At 32.9% G+C, this 27,404-nt stretch overlaps 3 protein-coding genes across 9 annotated transcripts; 2 read left to right on the top strand and 1 right to left on the bottom strand.

The window, feature by feature from the left end:
* Positions 1–45: 45 nt before the first annotated feature.
* On the bottom strand, positions 46–4,112 carry pfdn4 (prefoldin subunit 4). Its single transcript, XM_048178043.1, has 4 exons — positions 3,977–4,112; positions 2,194–2,301; positions 1,971–2,111; positions 46–408 (listed from the first exon to the last, which is right to left on the bottom strand). Exons 1-4 carry the CDS (start codon positions 4,001–4,003, stop codon positions 277–279), a joined length of 408 nt encoding a protein of 135 aa, XP_048034000.1. The 5' UTR covers positions 4,004–4,112; the 3' UTR covers positions 46–276.
* On the top strand, positions 3,966–25,887 carry LOC125259988 (proteoglycan 4-like). Of its 7 annotated transcripts, XM_048178039.1 has the most exons (14): positions 3,966–4,064; positions 4,677–4,849; positions 8,048–8,143; positions 8,909–8,966; positions 9,549–9,624; positions 10,719–11,050; positions 15,718–15,870; positions 17,171–17,230; positions 17,833–17,868; positions 19,174–19,365; positions 19,593–19,667; positions 20,177–20,215; positions 21,598–21,716; positions 24,006–24,974. In XM_048178039.1, the coding sequence occupies exons 4-14, from the start codon at positions 8,928–8,930 to the stop codon at positions 24,067–24,069; spliced, it is 1,185 nt and encodes a 394-aa protein (XP_048033996.1). In that variant the 5' UTR covers positions 3,966–4,064; positions 4,677–4,849; positions 8,048–8,143; positions 8,909–8,927; the 3' UTR covers positions 24,070–24,974. The 7 variants fall into 7 exon arrangements, 4 of the variants coding, with proteins under 4 accessions (XP_048033996.1, XP_048033995.1, XP_048033997.1 ...); XR_007182947.1 differs by lacking the exons at positions 3,966–4,064; positions 4,677–4,849; positions 8,048–8,143 and adding exons at positions 8,156–8,298; positions 21,820–21,903; XR_007182946.1 differs by lacking the exons at positions 3,966–4,064; positions 4,677–4,849; positions 8,048–8,143 and adding exons at positions 8,157–8,298; positions 25,031–25,887 and having other exon boundaries at positions 24,006–24,212.
* On the top strand, positions 12,380–14,268 carry LOC125259989. The gene is made up of 2 exons (XM_048178042.1): positions 12,380–12,779; positions 12,854–14,268. The coding sequence occupies exon 2, from the start codon at positions 12,983–12,985 to the stop codon at positions 14,072–14,074; it is 1,092 nt and encodes a 363-aa protein (XP_048033999.1). The 5' UTR covers positions 12,380–12,779; positions 12,854–12,982; the 3' UTR covers positions 14,075–14,268.
* Positions 25,888–27,404: the final 1,517 nt, after the last annotated feature.

Below are 27,404 nucleotides of genomic sequence, written 5' to 3' on the forward strand. Positions count from 1 at the left end.
GCATCCACTGAAGACAAAAAACGGAAGTGAAAGAAACAATGTAAATGTTTTGCCTCTTTTTTTTATTTTTACATCAACACCTCTCTTTCTCTCTTCCCGGATGCTTCATTGACCCAGCCCCAAAACCACCTGCAGATAATTCACTAAACATAACAACATGTGAAATGCAACAAACGTCACCAGAGTAAACAGGGTGAGAACTTGTTGTTAGAGTAGAAATGTCATATCCTGTTGGAGAATGACAGTCTGTGAGGTCAAGTCCACATGCGTGAGGTTTCAGCTCTCTTCTGCCTCTAGATTGATGTTGTTTCCAAACTTGGCATATAATTGAACCTTCAAATCTCCAAGGACCTCCTGTATGGATGACACACGACCCTCCAGAGCTTTGATCTCATCCTGCAGAGCTTCCTGTGGATACCAGAATATCAGTATGGAAATGTAGAGCGGTAAAACCAGGGTTCAAACTGAACACTTGGCAAGCAAAAACACAAATAAAAATTGGTTTTGCAAAGCAAAGAAAATTAGAAGCCAGTTGGGTCATCCAGCAACACCAAGATGCTCAACCGTTTTGTGTTAGGTTGTTTGTACTTGATTTGCTGCAAGTATGCAAGGGAAAATAACTAGATAATACGAGCAAAAGAAAATATTCTTTTAATGAAATAAAGCATAATACAGTTTCATGGTCAGTAGAACTAAGTACATGTATTTACTAGGGCTGGGTATTGACAATTTTCACGATTCGATTACTATTCACATGCTTTCAATTCGATTTGATTACTATTTTGATTCGATATAGATTATTTTGGATGAAGTATTTCAGTTACAATACATGGCAAATTTTCTAGAGGAAAAAATCTCAACTAATACTGTAAACTATTGCTACATGTAAGTCACTTGGTACTACTATAATAATATTGAAGGTTAAATTAACTTATTTATATACAAACATTTAAATTACACTCAATGATGTTTTTATTATAAATAAAGTTTAGAATTACATAATCATATTTCTACACCAATTAGTTTATTTGAAATATAAACATTTAAATCGTGGCTGTCATAATGGATTTATTCAAACATGCATTAAATATCGAAGAACATTAAAAATTATAATGAATATGTAACGGTGCATAGCTATATTTATCAGAATGCTTTCTAGAGTTCACTTTTCTAGCTGACTAACGAGTTTATGGTCACTGAATATGTTTTTCTGAGGTAAATGTGACGTTACGTGACATTGTTTACAAGCTGTTTTACTGGCGTCTTTCTGAGGTTGAAGCACTGATTGAGCGATTAAGGATTTTGGTAAGTTGTACTATATCTTTTAACATACCTTCAGATGTTTATTCATGTTTATTTCATGCTGTAACTGGAATTAAAGCGGAGGAGAGGATGTTCACATGCGCTCGTGCTGCCGCTTCTCTTTAACCGAGACGCTAAAGCAATCTGTCACGTGTCACGTTAAACAGCGCCAAAACAGTATTTATTTTTTGAATCTCATAATAAGATGGACGTCATTTGAAATCTGAGACTTTGCTTCATATCAAAAGTAACAAAGATTATTGCGATTTATTGGATGGGAGGCGCTACATGTTCTGTTCATTCATCAACTGAAAACAGACTAGACTAATCAATTCTTGGGATTTAAGAATCGATATCGGTTTGTAAAAATGAGAAACGATTAAAATCGAGAAATCAATATTTTTTTACCCAGCCCTAGTATTTACATCCTCCTGCAATAACCAGAGGTTAAGTCTTTATTCGAAGACACAATGCTTGTAGTTCATGGAATCGAATCTAATGAGATTTGAACCTATAACATTTCCAGATCTTTATCCACTAGTCTACAACACCTCCGAGGTTTTACAGATTCTGCGATCCAGAATGTGTACGGCTAACTAGCTCTGTGGGATACATAAACACACGCACGGCTCGAGTAAAGGCTCATGGTTTGGTTTGGGTCATGTCACCTTTGCTGCCTCCAGCATTTCCTGCGTCTCTTCTTGAGAGTGACTGATGAACACGTCTCCGATCTGATACGGGATCAGCATTGCATCATCCTCACACATCATGATGTCATCACTGGCATCCTCTAAATTCTGTAAAGATTTCTATAAAAAAAATTTAAAAATATCAGCATTTGCCTGAACAAAATGCAGTCTAAAATGTTTAAAAATCAAAACATCCATTTACCTTTTTGGCCTCGATTTCATCTTTCAGTTCAGACATCCGATTTGTATTTCTGGCAAACTTGTTTATCTTTTGCTGGTCTTCAAATGTTACATTGACATCTTCAGCTGCCTGTTATGATTCAAGAGAGATTTTTTTAATCAAAACTCTGCAATAAAGGTGCAGTATGTAAGAATTCTGGTCGCTAGAGGTCATAGCTTGATGACGCCAAGTTTGAGCGCAGAATCTTGGGACATGTGGTCTTCACCTCAACGGATGGTGCAAAAGAATAGGGATAGGACTCGGGAAGAAATCATGTTCATGGATGAGATTATTAACGTTACTGTAGTATGAAGCAGAGCAGGACCGAGTGTTGTGGGAGCTGAATGAGGAGCTGGAGCGATTGCGCAACACACGCCTCATGAGCAGCGGAGCTTTTATTATGACATAGTCGCCGGCGCCGCTTTTCCGGTCATGAGTATGAGGTAACGCAGCTCTGTTTATCATATTAGATACATTTGAATGTGTTGAAAATGATGTTATAATGTTTTTCTGTGTGTTCGCTCAGCGGCTGCTGTGAGACACTGTTACACACTGCAGTAAGATAGATTGATTTTAGAATATCATATTAAATGCTGGATGGCTTGTGTTGATAAATGGCATGCAATTCATTTTAAAATGTATTGTATGATGGAGAAAATTCTGTATTACTGTTACTAAAAATAAAGCTGCATCTGATTATGTTATGTTAGCTACTTGACAAAAGAGTGTTTTTCTCTGAGTCATGGTAAAGCATGGTACTCGCAAAAGAAATCAAGAAAATTAGATTTAAACAATAAGACTAAATGTGTTGAGCTATACAACAATAATTCGTTTTCTGTCAAATATATTAAAACAGTTGTTCCCTTGTCTATTAAAACGTGATATTTTAAAGCGTCTTTGGTGTTTCCATGGTTTCTACAAAATAAAACCGGAAACCGAGGGCAACGCGGGTATGACGCAATTGACAGGCGACTCCTCACACGTCCCGGAGCCTTGGTTAAAATTGCAATTATCTCACGATTTACAAACAGTTGGAAATATTTGGGATATTGTAAGTACTCAAGTGAACAAAATATATAACACTGGCCTAGTGGTTTTTGGATATTTTACTGCAAAAATCTTACATATTGCACCTTTTAAATCTCATTTATTCCAATATAAACAAATCTTATAAAGATACATATAAAGACTTGTATAAAGTCTTATATAAAAAGCACTAAAAAAATAATGCCACACAATTTTCTTCGCATCCTGTATCTGTAAACATATGAAGTGCCATTAATGACATTATATAATATTAAATAATGGCGTTAAATGTATATAATGTAAAAAGCACTCAGCAATTAATTCCACGTCATATCATACAGTATCTTAAACTCATAGATAGATGCATTTCTATCTAGGAATATCTATATTTTCAAATAAAGATAATATAGCAAAAGCTGTAACCATACGATATAAACATACAGTATCATAAGCAGACACTGAGCTAAAAAAGCATAGCTTATGAGCTAAAAGAAAACGTACAGCTGTTTACAGATGAACGTAAACGTAAATAATAAGAGTTAAATGTCAATATGCCAGACAATCATGAATAATTTTGACGTTAGCCATCTAGCTAATGAAAATAAATAATCTCCAGCGTCCCTCACTACCTCGTGCACCTATTTCGATATTTCTGCACCACTAACATGCTACTAAGCACGCAAAAAAAAAAAAAAATCGTCATGAATCTAGACAGAAAGCATTTTATGTGAACTCATACCACTCCTTTCTTCATGGTGGCTGCCATCTTGAACGGGAAGCGGAGTCGGACTGCGTGCACGCGCGTGAACGGCGCCCGAATGGAGCACGTGGGTATTCATGAGGTTATGGCGTGGTTCTGTTGCCGTTTCAAAAATGTAGTACTTCTATGAGAGGAAGAATGAAATATAATGTTTGACTGTAATAACCGACTTAACAAGCATTTCGTTTTTCTTGAAATTATCCATAGTTTCTTTGTGGTTAGGATTTTCAGGACTCTTACGACATCTTCTGGACAGTAGTAGCCTAGATTTATTTCCACACAGACTTAAATACTTTATATTTTTATGTCCCAAGCTTGGTTTATCGAAAATTAACCTTTTATTTACCTTTGTTGACCCTGTAGATTTAGCCATATCAAGAACCAGAAAAAAAATACAGCTGTTATTTCCATCCTAAACAAGTTTTGCCCCTAAAAACATTATTGTAGGCCTTGTTTACTTAGCTACATGTTTACTTTATAAAAATCCACAGGACCAAACCTGTATATTTACATTCAACTTGACCATTCTCATAGGAATCCAGCATTATAACAGACTTGTCTAGATTATTTTAAAGTCTGCCATTGTTGTGGTTATTTTTTGTTGCTTGTTGTCATTTTAAAATGCATGACTACATGTATTTATGTAATTCCTATATGCTTTTATCTAATGCATTTTCAGAAACAACTGAATCTTTGTATTGCTAAGCAGAAAAACCGAACTTCAAAGGATCTCAAAATATCTTCTTGCAATGTTTTTAAGAAGTGCAAGACAGGAAATGATGACAGAATTTGGTGAACTGTCTCTTTCAGCTTCAGGATAAGCATGTGACCTGAGTGTCCAGTGTTCCTATGGTAAGTAAAAACAGTCAAGCCAGACACAAGCTGTTGAATATTTAGTTAACATAATGACAGTGGACACAACCTGACTGAACAAACTCACCGTGGTTGCTAGTGCTTGAAACTTCTTGAACCTCCTTTTTGTAAACAATGCTACGCCCAAAGACAAATATTGAGATAATTTTCCCCACTTTTCCCAACCTGACTGTCATTACTATTGGTTTATGGTTCTTTTTTGATAGCTGTCATTAATTTGCATTGAGTATGCATGCCAAAATTATAATTCGATAAATATGAAAACTATTGCATTCTGTGCAACCTTTTAGCTTAATGAAAACATTTGTCGTTTGGATAATTTTATGGAACGCCTTCAAGGTTTTTCACTGTTAGCATGTCGCAAGAATTCCTTTCATGGTGACAGATCAAGTTCACAGTGACCACAGAGGAATTTGCGTTTCGCCCCCAGTGTGTACATTTACAATGTGACTCTGTATCCATGAACGGCGCTTACATGACAAAATCTCACTCTCTGCTGATCTACTCCTTTGTTCGTTGTCATGCTTTCTGTTGAATAGGAAAACGCGGCGCACTGTACATATTAGTGTTTTGGTTGACATTTATTTCATGAGATGTTAAAGGGTTTACAGTGCACTTTGGCTAAGCGAGAGCTCAAACAACCATGTGTGAATCAAATAGTTGCATTTACTGCCAGAGGACAGTCTGAGGATTGGAGAATGAATAAAACGTGGGAGATAATCAGCATATACTGTATAAGACAGCCTGTATTTATGCTCGTGCAATGAAAATAATTAATGTTATGTCAAGAAAAATATCTTAAAGGTCAAGTAGATTGGTAATTTATGATAAAACAATCAAGAATATAAGCAGGGATCACAATGACATGCATTTACTGTCAGTTATACTGTGGTTACGTCACTGAATTAATACAGTAAACTTGATATTTGCTGTTTTATCTGTTTTTATTCATGTCAGTTAGTATTCCTCTATTTTCCAAATAGTCTAAGAATGAGAGAATCATTATCAAAATCTGTTAATATAACATATTACAAATTAGGTGTTGTTAATCGATTAAAAGTTTTAAGTTGCATACTCTGGCGGTCAAAATTTTGGAATAATTAAGATTTTTTAAAGTGTTTGAAAATAATATTGTGAAATATTATTACATTTTAAAATAACAGTTTATATATATATATATATATATATATATATATATATATATATATATATATATAATTAGTTAAACCAACATTTGGTCCATAACTACCTTGATTCCTTGAGTCATTTAGGCTGCAATCCTGTTACTCATTCTAGATTAAAAAAAATAAATAAATAAATAAATAAATAAATATATTTAAAAAAATGGAATTGTAATTTTGTATTTAATTTTTCACACTTATTTAAATTATTTTGTAGAATATTGACATCCTAAAAATTTTTTATAGAAATTGCAAACTTCATATAAAAAATAAAATAAAATAAAATAAAATAAAATATATTATTATTATTATTTATTTTTTCAGCATCATTACTCCAGTCTTCAGTGTCACATGATCTTTCAGAAATCGTTCTAATATGCTGATTTAGCGCTCAGTTATTACTGGTGCTAAATTATTATTAATATTTCTTATTATCATCAATGTTGAAAAAAGTTTTTGCTGCTTAATTTGTTTGTGGAAACTGACACATTTTCAGGATTCTTTGATGAATAAAAGTTCAACTGAACAGCATTTATTTGAACCTTTTGTAACATTATAAATGTCTTTACTGTCACTTGAATCAATTTAATGCATCCTTATTGAATAAAAGTATTAATTTCTATATTTTTTAAGTTCTTACTTAGCCCAAACTTTTAAATGGTAGTGTATTACGATTTCCACAAAAATATGAAGAAGCACAACTACATATTTTTACATAATAATCAGAAATGAGCAGCAAATCATCATATTAGAATGATTTCTGAAGGTTCATGTGACACTGAAGTCTGGAGTAATGATGCTGAAAATTCAGCTTTGATCACAGGAATAAATTACATTTTGAAATATATTAAAATCGAAAACAGCTCTTTTAAAATGTAATAATATTTCACAATATTACTGTTTTTACTGTATTTTTCATCAAATAAATGCAGTCATGGTGAGCGTAAGAGGCATTTTTCAAAACATTAAAAAATCTTAATTATTCAAACATTTGACCACCAGTGTAATATACTGATTAATTAATTAAATGAATTTCAATGCATCTCATATATCATTATTTGCTGAATATTTGCCTTAGAAATCAAAATATAGCTTCCATGTCATTAAACATAAGCCTTCCATTTGCCTACAGTCCACAGCAATCCATTGTACAAATGTTTTGTATTTAGATGGTACTTCACCTTAGGATTTATTTTACAGTCTGGAGCTGATGACTGATCAAACCCAGGGTTTATCACATCAAAAAAAAAAAAAAATCTATATGTTTGATGATGAGCTTAAATTGATCAGTTTAACAGGCTGTAAAGATCAGATAATTCAATCAATAAACCTGCAGTGAAGTCCAGAAATTTGAGCCCTGTTGAAAATCTAGAGTTTCAGTAAAAAATTGCGAAACTTTATTACAATTTAAAACCGTTGTTTTCTATGTGAATATATTTTAAAAAGTAATTTATTCCTGTGATCAAAGCTGAATTTTCAGCATCATTCCTCCAGTCTTCAGTGTCACATGATCCTTCAGAAATCATTCTAATATTGCTGATTTGCTGCTCAAGAAACATTTCTGATTATTATCAATGTTGAAAAGAGTTGTCCAACCTTTTGAATGGTAGTGTACATAAATTGGCACCAAAATATTACAATTGTAGCCTTTCTCATTATTCACACCCTAACTCTTCCAATTAAGTGTTTGTCATAATGTATTCTGCAAGTGAGGAATCATTAAATAAACAAAGGCTTAGGTTGGTAAGCTTGATATCATGTACTCTGTACTCAAGCCCTGGATGAGAGTCATACTTCGCAAATAAACTTTTTTTTTTTGCTTTATATCCTCTACACACATCCTGTTTGGGGCCAACCACACCTACAAAACAGACTCGCCCATGAGAGCTGTTCTCAGATCAGCTTGACACTTTCTCTGTCTCAGTTCTTTGAATGAGTGGATGACATTGTCTGATGCCTTATCTTTGACATGTGTTATAATCCTGTCACTTTTTAGGTGGAAAAGCTCATCAGTGAGAAACAAAAGGACATGATGCTGAGTTCATCAGTGCGAATGGGTTCACAGGCCATGTCTCATCCACAGTGTCTTGAGGTAATAAGTTTTGAGCCCCACCCTCTCTTAGGACAGGTATATGTGTACACACACAGGCTTGACAGATAGCAAACTGCTGGTGATTACTGTAATCGAGGTTTGGAAACTGTACACAGACTCTTAATTGTCAGTTTGGGGCACAAGACAGTGGAAAGGTAAATGCAAATATTTTCAGTATGTACAATTGTATTTAAGTAATATAATAATTAGAAGTATTATTTAATATCTTAATAACTATCATCCCAGTTTGGGATTGAACCTACAACCTTCACAAAACAAGTCAGAAGCTACTCCACCCTGCAGCGATGCACTTTTGTCTTGTTTTCAAGTATCTAAACATTCTTAAATCAAGATATATTCACTTGAGAAGCAAACTTACTTAAGATATAAAGTCTTGTTTTATGCTTAAAAAAAAATCTGCCAATCGGGTAAGAAAAATAAACTTAATTTAAAGGGAAAACGGTTATTTTTCTTACGCCACTGGCAAACTTTTTGTTGTTTTCAGCTTATGGTAACTTAATTTTCAGAATACAAGACTTTGAATAAAAAATCCAATTTTGCTTCTTAAGGAATTGCATCTTGATTTAGATATTTGTTCTGAAAATAAGACAAAAAACTGATGAAGAAAATGTTTTTTTGCAGTGTGGGAATTTTTGGTCTTCTTATTGAATTCAACCCTTGTAACAGACTTTGGAAAAAATATTTAGTGGGTATTTTCCTCGTATTAATATGTGCTTTGCATAATGTCAATGCCGATTGATTCAGTTCCTGACTTGAAGTGAAGATGGGGAACGAGCAATCAACTCAGAAAAAGCGGCAGAAGGTAAATTTAATTTTTGATTATTTTTATTATTAATTGTTTTGTAAGCAGTTGACATAAAACAGTGTTTTACCTTATCTTAACAGAACTTTCTTTTTCAAAGCATCAATGTTGTTTAAGTTAAATATATATACAAGAAAATGTTATATTTAGGTGCTTTTCCTGCATTTAAATAATATTGTATGCTTGTTTTTAGCAATATCATAAACACATTGTTAAGTACAAATATTCTATATAGTCTTAAAACTATTTTGTTTAAATTTTTAGATGATAGCAAATGTTTACAATGTGGCAAGTAACTTCATGCCATCTATGTGTTTGTTTTGGTAGATATTTGTATGTAATTTTGATGAAGTCAGATTATAAATGATTTAATATACATTTTTACAACACCCTTTTTCCATTTTCTTTGAATAACTCTGTAGGAAAGGTCTTTAAAAATGTGAGACTTTCTCGGCTAAAGATGATCATGTGATAGTGTTGTGTTTACTGAGACAGCTTTGCATATTTAAACCAAGGCACCATGATTCAAACAAAAATGTAAAATAACATCAGATCATGAAACTAACCAATGTCATCTACCAGACAAATGCTGAGAAAAAGGTCCAGAATGGAGAAATGAATGGACATGCGGTCCCGACTCCAGAAGTAACCGAACCTGGTATGTATATATACTGCACATTTATTTTGTTTAAGTGGCTAAACTTATCGGTAACACTTTACATTCATTAACATTAGTTAACATAAAAAATACTTCTATTGCATCTTAATGTCAAAAGTTGTATCTGTTAACATTAGTTAATGCACTTTGAACATGAACATTTTTATTAACTAACATTAACAAGGTTAATAAATGCTGTAAAAAATATACGGTAACACTTTACAATAAGCTTCATTAGTTAACTACATTAGTACTAATAATGAACTGCACTTATACAGCATTTATTAATCTTTGTTAATTTTAATTTCAACATTTACTGATGCATTATTAAAATCTTGTGAACAGTAGTTAATGTACTGTGAACTAACACGAACAAACAATGAACAACTGTATTTTCATTAACTAACGTTAACGAAGATTAGTAAATACAGTAACAAATGTATTGCTCATTGTTAGTTCATGTTAACCAATGCATTAACAGATGTTAACAAATGTCCCCTCATACTCCCAAAGTAAAGATGTGCAAAAGTAACTTGAAGCTAAACTTGCTGGCATTCACATTGTTTGGATTAACTCAGCAAGTCGAGAACATGGTGCAAAGCTCTGTATAAACTTTGGGTGTTGTAGCCAGATGCATGGTGGATAAAGCAATGTTTAATTTGCGTTTTGTATGCATTGCAAGTTTGTGGTTGCTAACACTTTCACAAAGCCTTTATAGAAGAGAAGTGCACTCACAAGTACATTTTCCATGCTCTTTGATTGTTGAAAGACTTGCTGGATGTGAGTGATATATATCCCACAGAACAGATGCATGCATGTAGAAATAAGGCCAGAAACGCACTTTACGCAGATGCATGTGCACAGTCCTGTTGAATATGCTTGTGTAACTTTGGCGGTAACTTCAGGACTAGACAGTTGCCTTCAAATATCAGGACCAATAAACTGAATATAAATAAGGCCTAAGCCATAAGAAGTGGGTGTGTATTGATTTATTATTGGTCAAAAAGATTATCAAATTGATAACTAAAGGCCGCATAGATATTATGTGTCCTTGTGCATTACATACATCATTTATTTTCTTTTCTTTTGCCTAGTGGCTAGCAAAGAAGCAGTGGTGGAGAAAAAGAGTGAAACCCCACCAGTGGTCATCAAAAATGAACCAAAACCACCAGTAAAAGAGGAGGTAGACAGCAGTAAACCCAACGGACCCGCACATGTGGAAACAACACCTGAGCAAAAAACGACAGTCGTGAAAGATGCAGAACCGCCCAAAAAAGCCCCAAAGCCCAGTGAAGATGAAGTGACCAACTTCTTTGGTAAAATGTTCAAAAAGAAGAGCGAACCTGTGAAACCTGCATCAGAAAGCAAGGATTCAGTCGACGCAGTTCAGGTCACAGCGGTGGATCTGAAAATTGACGTGCAGCCTGTGAGTAGAAGTTGCAAAGTTGTTTGTTTATTATTTTACTAATTCAGTATCATTTCTCCTCAGTATCAACCATTCTCATTAATGGTTGGCTATGATTGTCACATTGCACAGCATTTTTGCTGTTAGTGTGGACAGAAAAATTATTTGGGTCACACTTTAGGGGTCCAATTCTCACTATTAACTATGATTATTGGCTCAATAAACTCCTAATTGCTTATTAATATTTAGGGATAGTTCACCCAAAAATGAAAATTACCCCATGATTTACTCACCCTCAAGCCATCAAAGGTGTATATGACTTTTTATTGCAGTGAATGGTGGACATGATTTTGGAGCCAAAAAAAGTGCATCCATCCATCGTTAAAGTACTCCACACAGCTCCAGGGGGTTAATAAAGGCCGTCTGAATGAGTTTTTATAGGAAAAATATCCATATTTAAAACTTAATAATCTAAAATAACTAGCTTCCAGAGGACGACCATACTGAGTAACCTCTGACGCTAGGATGTAGGAGTATCGTAAGCTTAGGTGCCTCTCGCAGTTAAAAAACAAATAGGGCTGGGCAACAAACTCAAGGTCCCTTTTCTCTTATATCGAAATCCTCCAACATTTCTCTTTAAAATTCCTCATTTTAGACTTCTAATTCGTGACCGGTGTTTTGTTTTCCTCTGCACTTCCGCGTTCGTCATTACATCACGTGTTGGGTCAGAGGTTACTCTTCCACCACAAATCGTTGCGTACAAACGTCTGCCAGAAGCTAGTTATAATAGTTAATAAAGTTTAAAATATGGATATTTTTTTCACAAATACCCATTGTTTCGCTTCAGAAGGCCTTTATTAACCCCCTGGAGCAGTGTGGATATCTTTTATGATGGATGGATGCACTTTTTTTTGCTTTAAAATTACGCCCCCCATTCACTGCCATTATAAAGCTTGGAAGAGCCAGGATAGTTTTAAATATATCTCCGATTGTGTTCATCTGAAAGAAGATAGTCATATACACCTAGGATGGCTTGAGGGTGAGTAAATCATGGGATAATTTTCATTTTTGGGTGAACTACACAGCAAAATCTCCAGAGTTAAATCAACTCTGCTCAGAGTACATATGGTCCCTCTCTAAATAGTGTTAAAATAACACTAAAGCAGAGTTAAAGTTAATGAGATAATTAAGCAGTTAATTAAGTGATGATTGTACAGTAGTGATGAACACCTGCTGTTAACAAGCAGAATCACTAAAGAAAAGAGAAACACAAAACAGCCTTATTAATTGCTTAATTATCTCATTAACTTTAACTCTGTTTCAGTGTTACTTTAACACTATTTAGAGAGGGACCAAATGTACTCTGAGCAGAGTTGATTTAACTCTGGGGATTTTAATGTGTAACACTAAGTTTAGGTAAGATTAAGGGATGTAGAATATGGTCAATCAGAGTCAGGCATTAATATGTGCTTTATAAGGACTAATATACAGCCAATATCCTAGTAATAGGCATGCTAATAAGCAAGTGGTTCATGGTGAGAATTGGACCCTAAACTAAAGTGTTACCATTATTTGACATCAGAAAATGTAGTATGCAATATGTAAAAAAAGCTTGAAGCAGATTCATCATAAAATAAAGAATGTTTTAGTATGTTATTAGAACACATCAAACGTGTTGTTATTAAACTGTGCTTTAGCTCATGGTTATTTTTGGATGGATACCTGAAGTGTTCTGCAGAGCATCCACCAGGTAACAACTAATCCTCGTAAATCGCAAAAAATAGTGCATTCTGATTCACATTTACCAATTTCTCGTTCCAAAAGGATAAAGTCTTCATTAATTCAGACCAAAAGGAGATTCTCGAGGAGGTCGCGGAAAAGCTTAAACTGCAACTGGTTGACGCCATTCCCGCACAACCCGAAAGCCCAAGCTCATTGACAAAGAACATCTCGATGGAGTCATCTAGCACGAATGTTGAAGACAAGACATGCTTGGAGGTCCTACCAGATTTGCACGCTATACAAGAACCAGTAGCTGTTGCTGAAGAACATCTAAGTGAAAGAAAAGCCAGTGAGGTACATCTAAAATCTGAAGAACCACCAACAATTGACGCTAAGGTTCCAGAAGATGAAGAACCTAAGATTGTGGATGCTGAACGGGCCTTGTTAGAAGACAAGGAACTTATTAAAATTTTTGAAAGCATAATATCAGATGAAAGGGAACAATTAGCATGTGAGAACATTCCAGTGTGTGAAACTACCAAACATCTGATTGATAAACTTGAACCTATTTCCAAAAAACTGACGAAAGTAGCTGATGAATCTGATAGTTTTATTGCGCACGGCATGTCTTCAGTTGTCAAATTAGCAGTTGATGCTGTCCACGTCCTGTCTCCTGTTGAGGAACCAGTCGTTGGAACTGAGGAGCCATTGCTAGTTGCTGAAGAAATTGCGGATATTGTTGAGGAAATCTTGCAGATTACTCAGGAACAAGAAACGGTGTGCCATGCAAATGAAACCGAAGAAGTCCTAAGCAACAATTTCAAGGAGTCGTTGGTCGTTTCAGAGGAACCATTAACAACATCTGTGGAACCAGCGCTGGTTGCTGAAGAAGAAATGTCCCCTGCCGCTTTCGAATTCATCTTAGATGCTAATGGAAAGGCAGCTGTAGATGAGGAAAGTTGGGTGATTATTGAGGAACCGGCTCGACCACTGAACGTCTCTGCCCATAGTGGACGTTCAGAAGAACCTGCGCTCACTAAAAGTAAATGTAATTCAGCAGAATCTACTCAAATTCTTTCCCAACTCAAGTCCATTTGCACTAAGGCTTTAGAAGATGCTTCCTATAAGCCGCTCAGTGTAGATGTATGTGCTGATGAAAGCACTATTCACATCACAATTGAGGTTTGCCCGGACGAGTTCACATGTCTGAATAAGGTCAGTTACAACAACGATGTTCTTTCAACGAGAAAGGCACTGCATGGACAAACTCACCGCATGCGATTCACTCAAAATCATTTCCTCAAGATGCCTGTCATCGATTAACACAAAATTAACATGAATTGTTCCTGAAAGTGTCGTCGAAACTTACTGCATCAAAAAATAACACTTGATAGTTTATCATGTTGGATTATTGTGTTCTCTCTATAAATACTACCGATCAAACTTTTTAAATACATGTTTTATGTTTCTGAAAGAAGTCTCTTCTGCTCACCAAGACTGCATTTATTTGATCAAAAATACAGTAAAAACTGTAATATTGTGAAATATTATTACAATTTAAAGTAACTGTTTTCTATTTTAATACATTTTAAATTGTAATTTATTCCTGTGATGCAAAGCTGAATTTTTAGCATCATCATGATCAGAGTCACATGATCCTTCAGAAATAATTCTAATATGCTGATTTGCTGCTTAATTATTATTGGTGCTTAGTTTTTAATAACGGTTCTTATTATTATCAATGTTGAAAACAGTTTTTGCTGCTTAATATTTGTATGCAAACTGTGAGCATATTAGAATGATTTCTGAAGGATCATGTGACTCTGAAGACTGGAGTAATGATGCTGAAAATTTGGTTTTGCCATCACAGGAATGAATACAATTTTATAATATATGCAAATTTTAAAATAATTATTTTATCTTGTAATAATATTTCACAATATTACTGTTTTACTGTATTTTTGATCAAATAAATGACTTCTTTCAAAAACTTAAAAACATCCTACTCCTTAAAAAATGCTGGGTTAAAAACAACCCAAGTTGGGTTGAAAATGGACAAACTCAGCGATTGGGTTGTTTTAACCCAGCGGTTGGGTGAAATGTTTGCCCAACATGCTGGGCAGTTTTATTTAACCCAACTACTGTTTAAAAATGACTGTATTGCTTGCTTAAAATGAACCCAAAATAGGTTGGAAATTAAAAATTAGACACATAATTGCTAGAGGCAACAATAATAATCAAAAAGTGAACATTTATTAATAAGCAATTTAATGAATCATTATTGTTTCATTATTATTCATTAAACTTTTATTAATAACTGTTAATTTCCAAAATATTTTGGGTTCATTTTAAGAAAGCAATACAGTAATTTTTAAACAATAGTTGAGGTAAATAAAACTGCCCAGCACGTTGGCACATTTAACCCAACCGCAGGGTTAAAACAACCCAATCGCTGGGTTTGTCCATTTTCAACCCAACTTGGGTTGTTTTTAACCCAGCATTTTTCTAGAGTGTGATTATTCCAAACTTTTGACCAGTAGTGTAACTGTCTCAGACACAAGTGTTTGTTTTGTCTTTTTCTTGTTTTAAATTTGCATGAAATGCAAATATCATCTTGTATCTAATGAAGAGCTACTGTACACCAGTCATCAGCACCCATATCTCAACATTAAGTTTTCTAAAAGTGATTGCCAGTAAAATATAACAAGCCAAACACATACTATAATATAAATATGACACATTTTACTGTAACATAAAGCACACGCAGACTTTAAGTCCAGCACATTGCTGAATATCAATGAGTGAGGGGGGGGAAACAGGCGTTAATAATAGGATGATTGTTGCTGCTGGCTCGAGTAGGCAGAGGCATGGATGGAATTGTGCCCCTATTTCAATGCATCTATTGCACATCAGCTGTAAGGGTTGTAACACATTTCCAAGGGCTAATTCTCTGGATTTGTCTATAGGATCCAGTGGACATAAAGACCAGCACAGAGCCTGAGCCGGAGCCGGAGGGTGAAGCTCTCGAACCCAGTCCTGTGGAAGTCACAGAAGAAAATAACCCACCTGAGGACATTAAAACAGCTGAAAAGTCAGTTATGAACTTTTTCAAAACATTTGTAAGTACAAATTTAATTATTTTGCTTAGAATTTAATCATTTAAACTTTCTAAGTTTCTTTAAAATGGCATTTACATTTATGCGTTCGACAGATGGGTCGTTTCAGTGCATTAAAGACATTTTTCTTTTGAGGGAATTGAACTCATGACCTTGGTGTTTCAAGTGCATTGTTCTTTCAATTGAGCTATGAAAATTAGGGATGCACCGATATTAAAATTTTGGCCGATACTGATAACCGATAATTCTTTATATTTGAAAGCCGATAACCGATATATTAACCGATAAATCTAAATCAAAATTTTTATATAATTATTGAGATCCTGATTACAAAAACAAAAGTCTCTGCATTAAAATCCATATCCCAAGCACACAATTATAATGTTCTCATTATAATATTATGTAGCTTATATGAGAGACTTGTGCTGTATGTTGCACTTAACTGTATTTTCCTTTTTGAAGTGATTTCAATCATATTTCAAGTAACATATTGAAATCGCATCTGAAGTGTCTCAGCTGAAGGAAATAATCTATTATTTATTTGCTTTAATATATCGGACAAATTTTCTTATCAGGCCGATAACGATAACATTAAAAATGAACATATATCGGCCGATACCGATATGGTGGCCGATATACCATGCATCCCTAATGAAAATATTTTTTAAGGAAATATTACTGAGTGTGCAGTGTTTATATAATATATAACTTAAAGAGAATAGCAGGAAGGTGTGTATTTCTGTATAACTGACCCCTATACAACAATCTCGACTTGCTGTACCAGACCACAATGATGCATTTTTACTCCATCATTGTGGTATTTGTTACACTGCATCTTTAATCTGTTAAACTATCCTTGGCACTCTGCTAAATCAAGCCTTTGGACATGTCACACTGTGGCAGCCTTTTGTTTGCTGCATAATGTGAGCTCACAAGGGAGGCCTGTGCGTTTGGAGTTGTGATGTGCTGTGATAAAGCAGGAGTAGGCCTACGCCATCTCCAGAGGACAAAGGCTGACTCAATATGAGAAACATGTTCAGAACGGTCCCTGCCAGGGAGCTCTTTGTGTGCCCGTGGCAAAGCGAGCCCATCTAAACTGCGTCTGGGGTTTGACAGACAGGCATTATCCTCACAAAAGATACATTTTTGATATCTCAATCTTCATCTCCATGCAGATGAGCAGGCCCGGCTTTCCGACATGGAGTACCTGAAGGAGCAATATATGCTTAAACATGCCACTCTGACGGTTTTTCACAGTCACTCTAATGTTAACTTGTCTCCATTCTCTTTTCTGCACGCGAAGGTCACTCCGACCAAAACAAGCAAAGAAGCCAAAGCCACACCTGATGCTTCAAAAGAACAGGTAATAAAACCTTGACTGCCACAACGCTATTCATTCATATTCATGAGATTATTATATTATATTATATTATATTATATTATATTATATTATATTATATTATATTATATTATATTATATTATTAAAATTATAAAATTATAAAATTATAAAATTAAAATTGCCATTTTATTACTAATATTATAATATAATATATATATATGCAAATTTCTTTTTTAACTTACATTTTATATAAATATTTATATAAGCATTCTAATATGACAGTCTACAGTATCAGTATACTTTTGAAGGTTTTCAGGATTGTTTTCAGTTATTATTATAGAGCGGAGCATTTTTAAAGTGACACCCTAAATTCTGTTTATCAGACCTTTTTTCATTGGACTTCGGCTCTGTGGCACTCTTGCTTGCTTGGTTTATTTATTTATTTATTTATTTATTTATTTATAAATAAAGCATGATTAATAAATAAATAAACAAAAATATATATAATCAATATTAGTATTAGTATATTTTATAATCAATATTACTAATTAAACTTTAGATATCTTTGCAAAAAATTATGTATGATAAATGCTTGATATTTATTGTTATAATGTTTGTTTCTCAGTCACAGAAAGAGGCCCCACCTGCACCGTCAACAAATGTGAGCCATTTAATATTATGAGCATTTTAATATATATTAATTATATTATATTATATTATATTATATTATATTATATTATATATATATTATATTATATTATATTATATTATATTATATATATATTATATTATATATATATTATATGCAATGTATAATATAATATAATTTATATAATTATATTATATATTAATATTTCACCCTTTTACACACACACACACACACACACACACACACACACACACACACACACACACACACACACATATATAATATATAATGAATATATATATTAACCAACATTTGGTCCATAACTACCTTGATTCCTTGAGTCATTAGGCTGCAATCCTGTCATTCTAGATAAAAAAAAAAAAAATTTAAATATTAAAAAAAAAGGAATTGTAATATTGTATTTAATTTTTAACTTATTTAAATTATTTTGTAGAATATTGACATCCTAAATTTTTTTTTATCGGTATTGCAAACTTCATATAAAAATTAAATTAAATTAAAAAAAAAAAAAAATAATATATATATATATATATATATATATATATATATATATTATATATATATATATATATATATATATATATATATATATATATATATATATATATATATATATATATATTATTATTTTTTATTTGGTCCCACTTTATATTAAGTGGCTTTAACTACTATGTACTTACATCAAAAAATAAGTACAATGTACTTATTGGGTTCAAATTGAATTACAAAACACTTTTGCTGCTGTTGAGGTGGGATACGGGTAAGGTTAGGGAAAGCTTTGGTGGTAAGGGTAGGTTTAAGGGTAGGGGTAAGGGTTAAGAGATGGGTCAACAGTGTAATTATAAATGTAATTACAGAAATTAATTACAGATCTAATTACATGCAGGTGTTTTTAAAATATAAGTACAATGTAAAAACATGTATGTACACAATAAGTGCATTGTATCAAATTATTAATTTAAATGTAAGTACATAGTAGATAAGGCCACTTAATATAAAGTGGGACCTTTTATTTTATTTTAATTAAAGTTTTATTTTTTATATAATTTTTTATTTATTTATTTATTTTTATTTATTTTATTATTTTTGTTTACTTGAAGTTTGCAATCCCGATAACAAAATTTAGGATGTCCAGATATATTTATTCTCAACTGTGTCATTTAATTATATTATACATTTACTTTTACATTTATATATATATATAGATGGATGGATGGATGGATAAATTGATGGATAGAAATGTATACCATCTGCTGTTCTGTGCTTTAAATAAAACCAATTGCACTCTTTTATCAGGTACAGGAAGCACCCAAGGCACCACCTCCACCTCCCCCTGCGCCACCTAAGATGGAAAGTAAAGCAGAGCCGGCGGTAAAGAAAGAGGAAACATCTGCAACAAAAGCAGCGGCAGCAGCTGCAACAAAAGCAGAGGGCTCTGCCAAGACCAAAACTAAAGACAGTTCATTCAGCAAACTCTTCCGTCCAAAGGTAAGCCCAGACCTGGCAGGAGTACATGTAGGTTACAATAAACCACATAAATAAAGCATTTCTCCTTTTGGCTGTGGGGTGACTTAGACTATTATTATACTTTTTATATATATATATATATATATATATATATATATATATATATATATATATATATATATATATATATATATATATATATATAATATAGTGTATGTGGCACACCATAACAGTAATGTGAATTTGAGGTGTTGCTAGGCAAGGTGGTGTCAAAAGTTCAGGCGGCGACAACCAGTGGAGCCAGTGCTAAGACATCAAGAGTGGTAAATGATAACAAGCATAGGCTATTCTGATATTAACAGAACTGACCCCATTTCTTTATCATAACTCCAGACATGCAAATTAATCCAAGGAGCGACTCTTATTTTGCCCTGTGTGTGATAGAGCTATAGTATAAAATATTCTGAGGTATAAAATGTGTTTGCAATGTTTTCACACATAGGCATAATACATTATGCCATTCAATTAGTGGAAAACTCATTGAAAATAATGAATGAGTCACTGAACGTCCATTATAGTGACATCATGTTGACAGCAGCCATTACCTCATGTCACAACAGTCGGCCAACTAAACCATGTGCTTTGGGTTCCACTGCTCTCCATTCCTCCACTTCATACTTACATCAGATTTATTCAGCGACTCGAGGCTCATGTAAAGGCTTTGTGTAACAGTGACTCAGTATTTGGCCTTGCTAGAATAAACGGACAGTGTAAAGTGCCATGGGAATTGTAGATTAATGCAAAATTAATGCCAATATTTGCTTGCCTGCAGCCTGTTGTGGTTGAAGAGAAAAAGCCGGTTGAGGTACAGGTAAATATATTTAGCTGATCGATTGTCTCTTTGTGCACAGCACGGTGGTGGGACTGTCTTCCTGAATAAAATTATTCATTTACTATTTACACACTTACATTTACATACTTGCCACTTTCTGTAAACAGGGTATAAAACAGTGTCGCAATACTGCTGTGTTCTTCTGAGAGAGAAGACGTGTTAGATGAATTATTATCAAACATAGAATGGTGATTTTTATTTTGACATGTATCCAAATTTTACAATGAAAAGGGGCACAGCTTTGACAGAAACTATTAAAATAATGTACATTTTACACAAATTAAATTTCGATCATAGATAGATAGATAGATAAATATTTCTTGAGCTTATGGGAAATATAAGTTTATCAATAACTATAAACCAACATTCGAATCTTGAAATATTGATTCGTGAGTAATTTTAGGATTTTTATTTAAATAACATATGTCACTATATATATATATATATATATATATATATATATATATATATATAATATTTATTAAACTTCAGTATTATTTAATATATTAATATATATTTAGGTTATATTATATTTATATTTAATTTATAATTTATTATGACTGGATACATTTACTCTGAATTTTGTCAATTAATTTTTTCCAAAATAATTTAAATAAGCATGAAAAATTGAATAATATTGTACAGTTTCATTGTATGTATGAGTAAATGTATCCAGTCATAATAAAATATTAATTAAATATATATATATATATATATATATATATATATATATATATATATATATATATATATATATATATATAATTTAATTTTGTATTAAATTTAATTTTATATATATATAATTTAATTTTGCATTAAATTATATTTATATTTAATTAATATTTTATTATGACTGGATACATGTACTTATACATACAATAATAGTTTCACACACACACACATATATATATAATATATATAAAAAAATATTTTTTTTTACAATCATTTATCACAAATATTTAATATATAATTTTTTTTTTTTTTCAAATATTTTAAATGAAGTCTGTAACCATGTTAACAAAACTAAACTTAGGACACACATATATATATATATATATATATATATATATATATATATATATATATATATATATATATATATGTCCTAAGTTTAGTTTTGTTAACATGGTTAATATATAATTTAAAAAAAATCACTATTTTATACCCTCATTTTGGAAAGTGCCACAAGAAAAAGATGCTCAGATGTACACATCAAAATGCAGTAGTTAAGTTAGATGTGATCCATTTTAACCTCTTCACTGATGATTCACAATCTTTTGACCTCCTTCTTAAATCCTGACACTGTTTTTTCATTTACTGTTATAAAAATAATCTTTTTCTGCTCTTCTCTGACACACCAGGTAGACGCATCTAAGAGCAGCACCCTTGAGGCCGCTGCCAAACCTGAAGAACCACCAGCGCCAAAGCCAGAAGAGAAAAACAAGAGAAAAAATCGACTTTTGGAATGTTCAAACCCAAGGTAAACCTCAGAATAATTAAAGCGCAGGTGCATGTGTGAGTGTATCAGATTGTGTTTCTACATTCGAGCACTGCATGCAATAACAGGTTTGTGTGAATTTGAGGTACTGCTAGGCCAAGTGAGCACTAGGATCCAGGCAGCCGCGTCCAGCGCTGCCGCCAGCATCTCCCTCATGTCTGCTCGATCGGTAAATGGCACTATACGGTGGCCATTCTTGCATTAACCAAACTGATTGATTTTGTTGCCCTGCTCAACCTTACATCTGACATGTGTGTTTGTGCTGTCTGTATATGTTCCCTAGCACATTAAATCGATTTTTACAGGGTGAAAAACGCATATATAAAGGCCGTTCACACCAAGAACATTCACTATAATGATAACTACATTAGCGTCCACACCAGCGGACGATATCGTTCTGTTTATTCTAAGCGCACACTGCAGTTTATGTCATCTGCCGCTTTAAATGTTTGAGCTCTTTAAAGGATTCTGATTGGCTGTCAATGTTTTTGTCGTTCATCAACTGGAAAAAAATTGTTCTGAAAGTGATATCATTTCTCGTCATACTTGTGATGTGGATTCTGCTATTTTATATTTAGAATGATTTTTAGTGCTGTATCTTTATTGTTAACATTATAATTATCGTCCTTGGTGTGAACAGGCCTTTAGTGGCACAGTTATTAATCGAGTTAATATTTCAGCGATATTATATAGCCTGTATAGGCTGTTTTCTCAGTAATTCATTTGCACTAAAATCCTTTAGTCCCATTTCTTTCTTTCTTTCTTTCTTTCTTTCTTTCTTTCTTTCTTTCTTTCTTTCTTTCTTTCTTTCTTTCTTTCTTTCTTTCTTTCTTTCTTTCTTTCTTTCTTTCTTTCTCTTTCTTTCTTTCTTTCTTTCTTTCACGGTGTATTTGAGATATAGATTTGAATAGTATTGGTTGTCTGTGGGTTGATTTATTTGATCACTATGGTTTATTGTGACAATTTTTTATATTGTACTTATTTGCTTTTTTTTTTTTTACTCCCTTATATATTAAATAATAATGCTTAATTTTTTTTATATTATATATTTTTAGCTTGTTTATATAATAAAAAGTAATTGCGACTTTTTATATCACAATTCTGACTTTTTTCTCAGAATTGCGAGTTATAAAGTCAGAATTGTGAGATGTAAACGTCTTTTTTCCTCACAATTGCACATAACTCACAATTCTGACTTTATAACTCCAATTTGGACTTTATATAACACAATTCTAATTTTATAATTCGCAATTCTGATTTTATATTACGCAATTCTGACTTTATAACTCGCAATTGTGAGAAAAAAGTCAGAATTGTGAAACAAGCGTCCATAATATTAAGTATATTTAAGTATTAAATATATATAAATAATTACATGATTCAAAATTTAGTTTTTATAATATATGTAATATTTTATGATTATTATATTTTTATAATATATAAAATAAATGTATTAATAAATGCTTGGGGGTGGGAAGATTTTTTATGTTTTTGAAAGAAGCCTCTTATTCTCATCAAAACTGCATTCATTTGATCAGAAATACAGCAAAAACAATATTGTGAATTATTCTTACAATTTAAAATAACTTAAATCATTCTAATATGCTGATTTGGTGCTCAAGAAACATTTCTTGGTGACACTTTACAAAGTTTCATTTGTAAACATTAGTCAACTACATTAGTTAACATGAACTAACACTGAAAAAATACTTCTAAAGCATTTATTAATCTTAGATAATATTAAACATTTACTAATATTAATATTATATTTGTTAATATAATTTAATGTACCTGAACTGACAGGAACTAACAATGAATAGTTGCATTTGTATTAACTAACAATAATTAAGATTAATACATACTGTAACAAAATGTATTGCTCATTGTTAGTTAATATTAGTTAAGTCATGGTAACTAATGGGACTTTATTGTAAAGTGTTACTCATTTCTTATCATCAATGTTGAAAACAGTGCTGCTTCATATTTTTGTGGAAACCATCATACACTTTTTTTAGGATTCTTTGATGAATTTAAAATATAAAAGAACAGCATTTACTTGAAACAGAAATCATTTGTCACATTATAAATGTCTTTACTGATCAATTTGATGCAACCTTGCTGATTAAAAAAAAAATATATATTTCTTTAAAATAAAAAAATAAAAATACTGACCCCAAACTTTTGAACAGGAGTGTACAAAATATAAATTATAATGTGCACAAAACTTCAAAATTCATCTCATTAACCACCGTTCATTTATATCAACACAAGGCACCAGAGCCCAAGAAGGAGACGCCAGCTCCACCTCCTGTGGCAGAAGCCGCTCCAGCCGTGAAGGCCAAAGAAGAGCCAAAACCGGCCGCCCCAGCACCACAAACGGCCCCGGACAACAAATCAGTCGGAAGCACAGACGCCTCGCCCAACATGCCACGAAAGCTGGAGAAGAGGAATTCCCTCCAGCTGTTCTTCAAAAACCTGGTTAAGTAGAAATCCAGAGATAATCGAGGGCTAGTGAGTTGACCGAGGACAAACGTGTCTATGTAGTTTACCTGTTCAGTTGCATGTAGTTTGCCAGCTAAATGCTGTTTGTAATTCTGTCCGACGTCTAACCATCCTGATTATTTTGGTATTGTTTGCTGGCTGTTAATCTTCAAACATGATCTTCGAGGTGATGAACATGATACAAGAATCAACAGTGTATGACCACTAGATGGCCTCAATTACCAACATCTAGATTAATCAATTCCACATAAATATGAACTCTTATTTGTATTGCGCTTTAATAAATGCTAATTAAAATATTTAAAATTATTTTTTAAATATCATTAGATTAAATTGGGAATAAAATATATGCATATGATATTTTATTATTGCATGAAATCTAATAATATTGCATGAAATCGCATAATCTAAATGTGTTATTCTAATCTTTGTTGCAATATTTGTTTTTTTAGCTTCTTTATAAATTAAGATAAATTTGTGTTATATAATATAAATATAATTGTTCACAGTTATAGGCAGTTTCGAGTGGGATGATCTCAATTATCTTGGACAAAAGTATGATGACAAGTAAAGAGTACAAATTCACCATTGACTACAACTAAAAGGGACATGTTGGAGCAAGATCCACTGCTGATAAATTAGCAAAAAAAAAACAAACAAAAAAAACAACAGTTGTCAGACAGGTTTCGAGGGATTTTGCTTCAGGCACCATTGCGGACAAGCAGTAAAAAACAAACACTTCCTTGCTAAGTTAGGATCACTAATGTTGCGTTATGCGTTGGTGTGTCTCACAGGGCCAAAAACGCCATTCTGATGCCGGAGTGCAAACGGACCCTGTGGCACCCGAGAAGTCCAAATAAAGCCCCGCTTTTGTTTTGATCGCTCATCTTTGCCAAAACGATTGTGCATATGCATAAGCCTACATATAAATCACCCCCAGTTTCGTTTATTTGGTTATGAGGTTGACTCTAAATCTGAAATCATTGCCATGAATCATGGCTGAACCCCCATGCATTTAAAGAGAGCGGAAGTAAGTGTAACGATATTCCCTGTTAAGCAAGTGTAACATGTGTTTTTGACAGGAGGGAGGAACGTCTATTGTTTTCCCACAGAGTAATGTGTCAGAGTTGAGTGATGTCATAAGATGGAAAAGTGAAGGTGAAAATGTAATCCTACATCTAATATAAACTCCCTTTTCTTTATTTTCTGTGCATGTTAAAATGTAACGGAATGTAAAAAATGTTTACTAACACTACTCATCTTGCGTTGCATTGTGCATTAAAACGGTTGCATCACGTTAAGATGCCTTTTCACCGGGACAAAGTAAATATCATGCGAGTTTGCGCATGAAAAGTATTTATTTATTTATGTAATCATACACTATCTGGTTGTAAAAACAATGACCCATCGTCTGCTTAATTCAATCGGCGTTCTCACTGAAACTGCAATTAAAATAAAATGCAAAACTTCTGAGTCGTTTTAGGCCCTGTCCCAAATGGCACACTTCATATGCACTTACAGTCTAGTGGATTTGTAGTAGGGGCGTGATTTGTAGTAGGGGGCATGATTTGTAGTAAGGGGCATGATTTGTAGTAGGGGGCGTAAATTGTAGTGGGGGGCGTGATTTGTAGTAAGGGGCATGATTTGTAGTAGGGGGCGTAAATTGTAGTAGGGGGCATGATTTGTAGTAGGGGGGCGTGATTTGTAGTAGGGGCATGATTTGTAGTAGGGGGCGTAAATTGTAGTAGGGGGCATGATTTGTAGTAAGGGGCATGATTTGTAGTAGGGGCGTAAATTGTAGTGGGGGCGTGATTTGTAGTAAGGGGCATGATTTGTAGTAGGGGGCGTAAATTGTAGCAGGGGGCGTAAATTGTAGTAGGGGGCGTGATTTGTAGTAGGGGCATGATTTGTAGTAGGGGGGCGTAAATTGTAGTAGGGGGGCGTGATTTGTAGTAGGGGCATGATTTGTAGTAGGGGGCGTAAATTGTAGTAGGGGGGCGTGATTTGTAGTAGGGGGCGTGGTTTGCACTACTGCAGGATGTAATCAGACACACTTGGATGCACACTGAAGCGAGCTTTGCAGTAGACTTTTACCCAATAGTCAAAGCGGCGTAACATCATGAAAGTGCTGACTGACCGCGAGTAAGGTGCCATTTGGGACAGGGCCCTAATAGTTCCTTAAAAATCATAATTATTTATTTAAACCTTATATCAATCTCAACATTTGAACACCATATATTACATATTGGTTATTTTAGTTCGACCCAGTTTTGTAAAAAAAAAAAAAAAAAAAAAAAAAATATATATATATATATATATATATATATATATATATATATATATATATATATATATATATATATATATATATATATATATATATATATAATTTTTTTTTTTTTTTTGGCATTTCCACTTTAAATACCTAACAGATTATAATAACATTTGAATTATTGTCTTTTTTTTTTTTTTTTTTTTTTTTTTTTTTTACTTGGCCGTCCAGGGGGGATTAATCTATTTACATGTTCTTTCATGTTTTTTTTGTTATTTCTTATTTTCCGAACACATCACTTGCTATTAGAACATTATATAATTATGTTATACAATTATGCAATATACAATGTACATCCAACTCTCTGCTGCCGACACATTTTATGATTTTCTTCCTAATTTTCTCTACATTTGTAAAGAGTATGGGCCTAATTCAGAATTCAAACTATATCTATGAATCTTAGACATTCTGTATCTCCTTTGTTGCATTTATGTCTATTTAACCGATTTATAAAAATAAAAGAATCATTTCTCTCTTCTGTAAAATGACTCATTCTGTATTTAAAACAATGAAGCAATATGTATAAAAAAATATTTGTACATTTTCTAAAAAAAATGTCTGGTGCATGGCAAAAAAAAAAACATATTTTCCTCAGTTTTGTCATGTTTTCCAGTACGAATATCTAAACATTCTTAAATCAAGATGCATTTACTTGAGTAGCAAAATTATGCAAGTCCTGAAAAATTTATCAAAATTAAAGACTGTGCTTAAACAAGAAAAAATATCTACCAATTGAGTAATAAAAAATAAACTTAATTTAAAGGGAAAACCAGTTTTTCTTATACCACTGGCAGACATATGTTCTTGTATGAAGTGTAAAATCACTTAATTTCAAG

This window comes from Megalobrama amblycephala, linkage group LG24, assembly GCF_018812025.1.
Source record: "Megalobrama amblycephala isolate DHTTF-2021 linkage group LG24, ASM1881202v1, whole genome shotgun sequence".
NCBI classification, from domain to species: domain Eukaryota; kingdom Metazoa; phylum Chordata; class Actinopteri; order Cypriniformes; family Xenocyprididae; genus Megalobrama; species Megalobrama amblycephala.